The sequence below is a fragment of the Dendrobium catenatum genome, unplaced genomic scaffold (assembly GCF_001605985.2).
Source record: "Dendrobium catenatum unplaced genomic scaffold, ASM160598v2 fragScaff_scaffold_178, whole genome shotgun sequence".
NCBI lineage: Eukaryota > Viridiplantae > Streptophyta > Magnoliopsida > Asparagales > Orchidaceae > Dendrobium > Dendrobium catenatum.
This window is the reverse complement of record NW_021318640.1, coordinates 846,050-858,320: the sequence shown is the minus strand read 5'-3', so window position 1 is coordinate 858,320 and position 12,271 is coordinate 846,050. Positions and strand designations below refer to the sequence as shown.

Here is a 12,271-nt window from a genome sequence, read left to right as displayed (position 1 = left end):
TATTCGTGAGCTTTAAATGATATTGTTGATGAACATAAACGAATCGAACACCAATTATTGTCAAGCTCATTTATTTATCTATCGAGCATTTATCAAAAGTAGTCAAACTAATTCATTTACTTTATCAAACGAACACCAAGAAGCTCTTATCGAGCAGAGCCACAAACAGCTCGTCGAACGTTCGGTTCATTTACAGCCCTAAACATAAATGGTTTTTTTCTTATTTTAATTGAATTACATCTTTTTCTTTTCCTTTTCTTTTTGAGAGAGATAGAGAACTTTTTGTAATAGATTTTTCTATCTATTAAAATTATTATTAGATAAATACATAATAATATTTTTTTTTTATTAATTTTATATATCGAAAAAGAGGCTCTAATGCTGGAGCTAAATGGAAGTATTGAGCAAAATCATTAATGTCATGCGGGAAATCAAAGAAGCTTCAAGTTATTATGGATGAAATATATGAATTCAGATTTTATTTGGAATAACTTTTTATTATTTTTTTATATAAAAATTTCAAATAAGTTAAAAAAAAATATTAAAAATTTGTTTTAGAAAATAATAAGAAATTATAGATATGTTTAAGAGAATATATGAGGTCGTCAGTTACATGAAAAGGAAAGAGCGAGCTGCGGATGTAGTAATGATGTTGCCATTCTGTTGTAGCCATTAGTGGTCGCTGGTCCAGCCTATATGAGTTGGCTTGCTGGTTGCAGTGGAATCCACAAGAATTTGTGATTTGAGATTGAAAGCATTTTGCTTATTTTACAATGCAAAATATATTTTTTTTCTTTGAAAAGGTGGGATTTTTCAATGTTCTGTTTCAAATAGTAATTAAGATCTTGTTTGGCTAATTTTTTCTCTTCTTTAAAATTTCTGTGATGGGAAGAAGGGGTGTTGATAAATGTCCCATTCTGATCTGTTTGATAAAAGGATTGTATCCGGATTTAGAATTTTGATCCGTTATTAAACAAGTCTGGTTCGGATTGATTCACAAACTAGCATTTGATTAAAAAAAAAGACCGATTTAATTTTTTTTTTCTTTAAATTTATTTGTTTGTTGGTACGATCTTCTTATTTTTTATCAAATAATATAAACTTTATCGTTGATAAATTATAAGAAAAAAAACCAAAATGGGTTGCTACTGACTCAATTTGGATTCATCTTTTTGACTTGGGTTAGCTTTAGATTGACTATATTCGAGTTGACTTAATTTCAAGTTAGACATGAATCCGACCCGTCATTCTCTTTTGGCACCCCCTAATGACAAGTTTATGCTAGGGTGATTGCTAATAAAATAACTCTCAAATATATACTTAAATGCATAAGTTTCAAATTGATAATCTTATAATGAGAGCAGTAGCCCCCAATCACTATTTGCAATGTTGAGTTGCGATTCTATTGAGGTTTTAACATTGCCTCTTTTTTTTTTTGTGGCGGTAGCCTTCATAAATATTTCTTTTAATAATTAATTAAATTACAGCACTCAAACATCCTTTAAAAAAATTATAATCTAAACAAACAAAATTCAAAATTTATTTTATCTCAATATGAGAAACTCTATGTAATGCTATAATATAATTTAAGCATAATTTTTTTAGCTTGTAGCTATATAATAGTATACAATATCATCAAATCAAATAAACCCTTAAATATAACTTATCTGTCAAATTTTTTCTTAAGGATTGAAAAGAATTAGAGTCTATTTGAGATAATTTTTTAGCTACTTGACTTTTCGATAACAACTATAATTTCATTTGATTATTACTTTTCTGTTACTATCTCATTGTTTTTTAAAAATTTATACTATAAACTACTACTACTTATAATGAAAGTAGTTAAATTAATTTTTTCATAACAACTTCACAATCAGCTTCATAAAAAGCTACAACAATATCAAATATATCCTAAATTAATAATTCACGCACATCACCCATACAAATTTTAAATTAAAGACCTCTTAATTAAAAGGTTAAACTTTCAACCAACAGATTAGAACAGTTGCATTCCCTACAGAAATAGTCCTCCACTTTGCTCTATCAAAATTATAACTTTAAAGAATAATAGCACGCTTGAGTGCGGATTCTATTCAATGAAAAGGTCTTCCAACAACAAAATCAAACAAAAAGAAGCGTCTTTAATTTTGCTTTCGATAATAAACACTCAACTGACTTTCTGAAAGACAAGCATTTCCTTCAAAACAATTTCCCCATTTGTCACTTTATTTGATTTTTCTACAGCAATAATAAACAAAATGTATGACAAACATATAAAATAACAATTTTTTTTGTTTATAAAAGGCTAATAAAGCTGTACCAAATGAAGTCTAAATTCGGCAAGGCCGAGTTGAAAGATAAGATTTTCGGAATTTTTTGTGGGTTGATTCTAATGAAACAAAACTAATCGTTCCAAGAAACTCCCATCATTTTCGCAGCGAAGCCAAAACAATCAACAGCCTCATCAATCTACAATAAAACCAGATAAGATCATTCATAATAAAAAGGGCCACAAGTAAAATCGAGAGGCATAACAATATAAAGCAGGTCAAATATACAAACCAATTTCTGGGTAGATCGACCAATTCCATGACCATCCTTGCGATCAATGCGAGCAATGATAGGATTCTTCTGTGGAGTATTCTCCAGACTCGTGCAGAGTATGTATTGCATGGTCTTCAGACATTAGAGGAGATAAATATTTCATTATTTTTGGCTAAGAAACAAATTAAAATATGGCAGAAAAGGAAACGAGATTCAAAAGAATGAATACTTACTGCCAAAAATTTAAATGCGTGTAGTGACACTACACGATCATCATGATCAGCTGTCAACAGCATGGTTGAAGGATATTGACTAGATGAATCAGAAGATTTCTCCCATGGTCTAATCACGTTATGAAGTGGTGAGTATCTGCAACATAATATGCATTAGAAAATTAGACATAATGAGGAGGTTCAAAAACTTCCAACTTGCAAAAAGCTTTGAGCAAAGTGAAAACTCATATTTAAGAAACTTTCTCAGTAATGGTTAAGAATGGGCTAATCATCAAAATGTAATTTGAATCACGCAAGTTTTTAGCCAATCTATAAGCTAATCACCAAAATGTAAGTCGAATCATGTAAGTTTTTAGCCAATATAATTATTCAAGGCATTTAGGGTTATGTATTTCTACAGAGATTGGCACAAGTGAGGCCACAGAATATAATGCGTAAGCAACAAAATACTTATAAACTAGTTTCATTTGGGTTGCATGCTTACCAAATTGCATTGGCAGAACACATCATCTTTTGTATGATATTTTTTCCAATAAAAACTGGTTAATTTTCTTGAATGATTATTTCCACAAAGTTCTATTATATTCAAATACCTCAATATGGTACTGGGGCAGTTGGCAGTCAATGCTATTTGAGTGATCTACGCGCATAAATATAACTAAAAATTTTCTCACTATGAAAAACATACATCACCTAAAGCTCATAGACCTTGCTCACGTCCAAAAATTCTTTGAGAAGCATCAATTCTATAGGCTCGAATTCTCATTAGATTGTCTTAAATTTACATCGACTATGCTCGAGCTTAATTAGGTTCTACTCAGGCTAACAAATTCTCAAGCTTTTGCAAATTCATTCAAAATTGTTTGAAATAATTCAAGAATAGTTCAATCACAAGAACAAAGCACAATTCCATTCGATTTCAATATATTTGCTCAAACCTAAAATCAAGACGAGTTCAATATATTTGCTCAAGCCTAAAATCAATTTGAAACCTAAAATCAATTCGTTCAAATGATTGACCTAGTTTATCAAGTCTAACAAAAATCCATCGAGGCTAAACATAATTATAAATTGCTTAAGCATCATATAAATTTATAAAGGCCTACTCTATTAATTCATCAATTCATCTGATTCGGTGCTATGAAGTGTCAGAGTCCATTCAACTTGGCTATGCTGAAGCCTTAAATTGAGGATCCAACCTCACTCAAAAGAATCTAAACCAAGCTTAAGTGCACCTGGATGAATAAATGACTTTGTCCAATCAAGTAAACAGGTGACATTAATAGCTAGAAGTTACACATGAAAGAAATTAACCTGAGCTTAGCCACCTTATTTTTACAGCAAGAGCATATGATTATTTATGTTTCAAGTAAATGAATAAAATTTTTTATTTATGAATTTATTTCAAACATCATAAATGGCGTTAGCTATATTCCTTTGCATATTTTGAATAGCCCTGATTTAAATTTCTGAATTAAAATCATTGACTCTTTATGATAGAGTCATCCTATCTTGCATATATAGGACGTTGATTGATTTCTAGGATGTTAACTGGCTGTCCACTCAAGGAAGACATAAGTCCTGATTATACATCCCCCAGTGTGTCTTCTCTAATTCTTAATAAATTTTGAATATATAATTTCTTCTAAAATAACGAATTAATTTTTAAACTTCTAAACTCAAATTTTTAATAAAATCTTCATACATTTAAAATATCTAATCCTCACTAAAGATAAAGAGAAGAGTTTATCCCATTTGGATTAGAATAATCTAGGAATCCCACTACGCACCAACCCAAGAAGAGAATAAAATAGCATTCCTAATCGAGAGTATTCTTAAGTTAAGACCTAAGATATAATTAACCATAGGGGATTGCGCCCATGAGAAACCAACACCCACATCAAATAAACCTCATTTTAGTTGATGTACCGAATGGATAAAATCTCATGCTATTGAATTATCTATATTATTATCTATCAAGATGTACGATGAAAGATGTTATTTTCAATGAATAATCATATATGTAATTCTATAATCTATATGCTCTTACATTGGACTACTTGTGTAGAGTGTAAAGGTCTATGACAATTTTGTTCTTTGGGATAGTGAGATCGTACCATTTGCATTCTAACCCCCGCTTGTAGTTTTCCTTTCGGAGACCCACACACCCTTTTTCGTTCATAACCAACTTTGGGCCTCACTTTAAAGGGATATAAACCTTAACATACGACCATCCCAATCTACTCAAGATATTTGATAGGAAGCAACATATAGCAGCTAATCAAACTTCCTACACAATATGGCCTACCGACCATCCGTTGTCGGTAGACCATGTCCATTAAGTTGATTCATAATGATGGAATCATAAGATATTGATTGGATTAACCTTCCATCCCTTATTAAGCCCCAATACAAACTTATCTTCCAACCAATCCAAAGCACAATAATATCCTTAATCGGGTGTTCTCAAGGGCATAAGATATAAGTAATTATGGTGGGTTAAGCCTATGAAAAACTTTGACTTGTAAGACTTAAAATAAACCTCGATAAGCTTAATCAGTTATCCAAGAAAAACTCTAAGATTTTGTTTTAGTTTGTCTTTGAAACTAAATGTTATGTTGCAATCCTTTCCTAAAACTCCATAAGGGGGATGAAGAAAATGGATCACATCATGAACTTATGAGCATTTTTCATAGCCCACACTCCTTTAAAGAGAATCATGACTGAAAGCATAATAATCAATGTTCAATTATGACACAACTATGTGGGCTTGACATAACACTTAATTTGAAAAGAGAAAAAATGAAAGAAGCTTTACGTGTAGTCCATAATTTTGTGGTAGGGTCATGCATACAATAGAAGAAGGGAGTCAGCGATGGATGATAGAGATGGGTTTTCCCAAGCCAAAAATCAAAAAAGAAGAAAGTTTGTTAGCTTGCCAACTTTCTAACAACTCAGAGAGTCATTCTCATAAGTTAATACAACAACAATAACAAGTTTTTATCCCACTAGATGAGGTCATGTACATAAATAAATTTTCTCCATTATGTCCTAATAAAGGTCCATTTGAGACGACTACAACTTTTTATAAATTCGATTACAAAGCTACTGTAGAGAAAATAACTTTTTTGAAAGCTGATGTAGAAAGCAACTTCATAGCAAAGAAATTTATTGAAAACAATGAAAAAGCAGTGGCTAAATAAAAGTTATGATTGCGATCTAAAAAGTAAAGCAGTAAGAAAGTTATCTCAAATAAAGTCTAACAGTCATTTTCCAGACAATCCAGAGAATCATTCTCATCAATTAGTAAAGCATGCAAATTTTCCAATTAGAAATCAACTGCTTTAACACCCATCAAAGTTGCAAAGTGCAAGCTATGTCCTTGGTTAAGAGGAGAAACTGGTGGCTCTAAAATGGTCTGCTAATCAAATATTTATTTACGTACATACAAATTTGATGCACAGTATGAATGTGCAAGCACGGATACCAAATGAAAATAAGTGTATAGAATTGACAGAGAAAATGGATCATTATACTAATTATGTCATGTGTTGTTTATGTATCCATAGAAACTACTAACAAATTTCATAATAGTCACAAAAAGGGATGCTTGATAACCAAAGAACGCCATTAAATACACGTGTTAGTACCAGAAAACTTCTCACACTCATTTAAAAGAAAAAAATTCTTACTTAAAAAGCCATTGGAATTCATCCTTCTTATCTGAACAACCATAATCAGATGTCCCTGCATGACCTGAATAATGGCAAGGCATTAACCACTAAGATTAGAAAACATGACGAATAAAAAAGGTATATAATAGTAATAAAAAAGATAGACTAACCTATTGTGAACTTGTGGAACCGCAGCATGTCCATGAAACCAGCATGAACAATGGCACAACCAAAAAGATCAGGCCGCTGCATAGCAAAATGTTCAAGTAAATTAAAATAGAATAGCATAATTAGTAGATGATAGAAGAGAAAACTCATTATTGACTAGAATCGTATGAATAAAAAAAGAAATAACAGCACTAGATGTTGAACCTGATTTATGCATGCAGCAATTAAAAGTGCACCATTGCTACCACCTTCAATGCATAGCCTTTCGGAATGGGTATAGCCTTTTGAGATAAGAAATTCTGATGCAGCAATGAAGTCATCAAAGCAATTTTGTTTCTTTGAAAGAGATCCTGATTTATGCCATTCTTCTCCATACTCGCCCCCACCACGAATATTTGCAATACAGAAGATAAAACCTAAATTTCTAGCCAAAACAATCCGGCATTCAATAAAAATGGGTGTCAGGTTCAGGTTGAAACCACCATAACCATGTAGTAATGTTGGATGTGATCCATCTAGAATGATATCTTTTCTTGAAACAATGAACATTGGAATCTTGGTCCCATCTTTACTAGAAAAAAAAACCTGATAAACAGATAACGAAGGAGGTAAATTATCCTCACTTCTTAGCAAGTAGACTTAACTTCTGAATATTGGTGAGGATCTTTATTCAAACAAATAGAAAAGGATGGCAAAATAGAGAGTTTATAATGGAAAAAAAATGAAAATACAAAGTTTACCTGTTTAGCATGAAAATCATCTCTATTAAATCCAGGAACAGAAGCCTCCCGGAATACTTTCATTTCAGGAGCTTCAGAAGACAAGTTGCACTGATAAATAATTCCTGGTGTAAGAAAGCTACTAAAACCAATGAAAATCTCAGCATCTTGGCGCTTTCCTGAGATCCCAGTAACTGTTCCAATATCTATTGGTAAATTATGTAGCAATTGACCAGTGTTTAGGTCTCGTATTTGCAATATGTACTTCACATCGCTAATATAACATACTAAAAGTTGGTTCCCATTAACAGCATAGGCTGACTTTAGCACAATGCTTTGGTCTTCTGGCAAAACATCACTCCATATTTCAGGTTTATTGAGATCAACACGGACTAATTTATACCTTGGAGATTCTTTATTTGTCAAAAATATGAATTCAGTATCATTATTTGCAACAACATTGTAGCGTGCTTCAAAATTGTCAACCAACTTAACAAATGGAAGCATATCTTTCCTTGCTTTCAAAACATCAAGACCACCAGAAAGTGCAGATAAATTGCAGTAGTATAACTTATTTACAGTATCGTAGTCTTTACTGATAGCTAAAGTAATATACTGCAATGCAAATCAGTACCATTAGCTCAAGAAAACAGAAAAGAATTTCATAATCATCGAACCAGATTGTATATCACCAATAAAACTGAAATTGGTTATTTATGTGCAATGAACATGAATCTAAAACGCAACATATCATAATAGGGAACATAATAGCCCAAGGTATGTTTTCATGGCAGCTATAAAACATAGAAAGATAATAGCAGATCTCCAAAACCATTTTTTTCTGCCTGAAAATTTGTTGAACAAGTGAGATATGGATAAAAAATATCAGAAATAAAAGATAGTTCATATTCAATTAAACGATGCCGAGGCTGAAAGGATGCACAATCAAAGACTTTACATTCTAATATTTTTAGAATATTAATTGCTAGCTTCTAAGTTAAATTGCAAAAACACATTAGGAATCACATAAGAAAAAAATTAATTGTTGTATTTATTGGGTTAATCTCTCTTTATGAGGAGGATGGTTCGTGCAATTGAATTTATTACATGACATGAATTTCTAAATATCTTTCGGAGTTTATGAGTGAATATGTTGTTGCATAGCTGACAATAGCGTGTTCATATATGAACTTTCATGAGCAAGACTGGAAGGTTTTTTGCTTCTTACACTTACCTTGCAATCCATGGAAGAAAAAAGCCACTTCATGACATCGTGGAAAACCTAGAGGGTAATTTCTACCTATATGCAACCCTTCGGTGCTCTAAGGGGGATGCTCAGAAGTGTGTGGTGTGAGGATTGAGAGCTTCCTTCATCCACTGGGCAATCTTGTGCCGGGAAGTGAGAAGGTTGGTCACAATACATAAATAATGAACAATACAGCAATGCCAGGAAGTGAGAAGAAAGTACTACATTTATAAGCTAAGTAGTTTTTTATAAGGGATTTAATTAACCTTGTCAAACATGTTACACAATGAAATAAAGTGCAAAAATATCAATAAAAGCTTGCACAATTACAGATCAAAATCAACAAATCATGAAAGCTGATGCAACTGGAGAAAAACATACCAAGGAATGAAACAAAATAAGGGAATTGCTAAAGATTTCTTATTAGTAAAGAAAGAAAACCAGGTTCCAATAATACCTTCCCATCTTCGGTGACAAATGCGTCAAACATATACGTGGGATTCTCAGGATCCTTCCAGCACAAGACATCCTCAGACTGATCAGTCCCCAAAAAATGGTAGCATAGATGATGGTTAAGATTGATGTCAGTCTCTGTCCCTGGATCTACATTGCCCCCTCCTCTGTTGGACAACATCAATAAATCAAATACAATTTCTGTGAGTATCAAAACCTAAATTAGAAATAAAAGCATGGATCACGAATTCTACTGACTTTGGTGCCGGATATCTTCCGTAGAAGAATCCCTTCCCATCAGGAGTCCAATTAATGCTTGAGAACTTAACCTGCAAATATCAGAATCGAGTAGCATTTTCAACCCAGTCAAAGCAACAATGGCAGAGCCAATTCAAATTTGAGACTCTCATTAACAACTTCGAAAAATATTTTATTTAAATTTATTATTTAATATATATATAAATAATCATTTTATTATCAATACAATTAAATATTTTTTAATATAAATAATTAAAATACTATTTATTTATAATCTCTACTTTATTTTATAGTCAATTGACTCAATTTTTTATAATTATCATAATAAAAAAAAACTCTTTCAAATCATATAGATTCACTGATCTTAGGATAAATTCTAAAATTTTTAATTTATCATAAAAAAATTAATTTTAATATCTAAACATATAGTATTTTTCAAAGTTTTGAAAAACAGGACCAGACCGGCCGGTTCAACCGTGAACCAGTCTGGTGACCAGTCCGATCAAGCTTCAAAACCGGCTCTGCATCGAACCAGATCAAACCAGATTGAACCGGCAGATCAACCGGTGAACCGTTGAACCGGTCCAGTTTGGAAAGAATCGGCCAATTTATAAAAAAAAATTATTTTGATGGCCGGTTCAATCCAGCTTACAAAATCGGCTCTGCATCAGACCGGATCAAACTGGATTGAACCAGCGACCGGTGAGCCGATGTGGGTTGGAAAGAGCCGGCTGGTTAAAAAAATTATTTTTGTTTTAATTAATGATGATAAATTTTTTATATTATAGATTCACATATTGTATTAAATATTATTCTTAAATAATATTTATATGTATAAAATTTTATTATATATTTTAAAATTTTATAAATATTAATAAATACTCATATACTTATATTATATGACTTTTTATTTTATTAATTTTTAATAATGTTATTATTTATTACGTCATCCGATTCGGCCCCAGTTCAACCGGTCGAACAGTGAATCTCTCCCTCTTCCGATTCGTTGTCCGGTCCCATTTTCACAACCTTGATATTTTTATATAAAAAAATAAAATTAAAAAATATGAATATATATATATAATTTTATGGAGTAGGGGACCTTGCCCGTACTCCTTAGCTTTGCACATAAAAGAAAGAATTCAAACATAATAATAAATACTAACTTCAAAGAATGAGAAATTATTAGGTGCAAAATCCGGACGTAGAGATACATTCGGATATCCACTTTAAATTTGACATGTGGAGTGCATTTTGGTTATACTTTTTTTATGCACTTTACTTGTGTTTTCCTGCACTTCACTTGTGTTTTAGTTACACTTTAGCTGTGCTTTACTGTTCTTTTGTTGCACTTTTTTACTGCGCTTTGTCTGTGCTTGGTTTAAAGTTTCGAAGACACATTAAATAAAAAATAAATCTAATTGAATATCTACGTGTCCACTCCACGTGCGAACATTTTATTGGAGTCGGGCCGTATTGCTATGTCTAAGTCCGGACTCCACACCTAATAATTTCTCCTACAAAGACACGCCAATTATCAACTTACCCATGATATCGTATCAGGCTCAGGCATCTTGTCAGCCATCCGCATTACTTTGATGGTAACCCAATCGCTCCCACTCCAGCTAAGCCCATATGCCAAGTACTTTCCATCCCCGCTAATCGAAACAGTGGTAACAGCCACCGTCCCATCCTCGCTCAGACCATTCGGATCGAGTAAAACCTCGGCCTCTGAATCCAAATCGCTCTGCAACGAAAATATAAATCTCAAAAACCCTCGGAGATAAGATGAGCTGAAGACGGAATCAAATCATTTCTACAATACCTGGACATACAGAACGCTCTGCGCCTGAAGGCCGGAGTTGTGGAAATAGAAGTACTTCCCACCCAGCTTGAAGGGAATTTCGTAGCGTGGGTAGTCGAACAACTTGGTAATTTGCTCGCGCAGCCGCTCCCTCTCCCCGCACTCCGCCAGAATCGAGTCCGTAAGCGCCACCTGCGCCTCCACGAATGCCTTCGTCTCGTCCGAATAGGGGTTCTCCAGCCTTTTCTTACCAGCAACAAAGACAACATGACCAAAACCATCTTATTTGTTAAGGAAGAAGGAAGAGATCATTTGAATGACACGCACCAGCGATAGGGGTCGGAAACGAGGACACCGTGGTAGTCGTCAACAACGGAGTTGTCGCGGCGTGCCGGTGGGTAGTACAGGTCAGCAAGGGAACCCATATCGGCGGCAGACGGAATCGTGCGTTGTAAGGAGGACGAAATGGAAAACCGGGTTTTATCATGTATGGAAGGCCTGAGATGGGGTGGCGGAATTTAAGGAGGAATCCGGGCGAGCCGGGCAAGCCGGGCGGGCCGGGCGGCGGAGAGAGGAGAAAAGATTTTGCTCGCTGCAGGTTAAATTTTCAATTTATTTTGAGTTAAATATAATATAATTTTTAATATACTATATATATACCCGATGCATATATTTAATGAATAGAAAAATAAGAAATTATTTATATACATAGGGCCGTTTTGTAAAAAGCTCTCTAACAGGAACAATTATTACGTCCTCCGATAGGACGTAGAGGAACGTCCGGTCGGAGGCAAAATCACGCCAAAAAACGAGAAATACCGAGCAATACCAAACAATAACGAGGAATACCATCATGTGAAGACCCAATGCCGAGTTATACCGAGCAATACCGAGTTATACAAAAAAATATCGAGTTTTTCCTACAAAAAACTCGGTACAACTCGGTATTGCTCGGTATAGCTCGGTATAACTCGGTATTGGTCTTCACATAGCGGTATTCCTCGTTATTATCAAATAATACCTAGCAATACCGAGTAAATATCTCATTTTTTGGCGGGATTTTGCCTCCGACCGGATGTTCCTCTACGTACGTTCACCTAACCTAATAATTGTTCCTCTTACCGGTACAAATACGAGGATTACACAATAAAAGTAAGTATAATCAACCTCAT

At 33.5% G+C, this 12,271-nt stretch overlaps 1 protein-coding gene across 1 annotated transcript; it reads right to left on the bottom strand.

Moving 5' to 3' along the window:
* Positions 1-2,121: 2,121 nt before the first annotated feature.
* Positions 2,122-11,667, bottom strand: LOC110112173 (prolyl endopeptidase-like). Its single transcript, XM_020844287.2, has 12 exons — positions 11,427-11,667; positions 11,121-11,340; positions 10,842-11,042; positions 9,296-9,366; positions 9,042-9,204; positions 7,360-7,953; positions 6,824-7,204; positions 6,622-6,697; positions 6,470-6,533; positions 2,778-2,913; positions 2,563-2,676; positions 2,122-2,469 (listed from the first exon to the last, which is right to left on the bottom strand). Exons 1-12 carry the CDS (start codon positions 11,522-11,524, stop codon positions 2,404-2,406), a joined length of 2,184 nt encoding a protein of 727 aa, XP_020699946.1. The 5' UTR covers positions 11,525-11,667; the 3' UTR covers positions 2,122-2,403.
* Between the last annotated feature and the right edge of the window lie 604 nt (positions 11,668-12,271).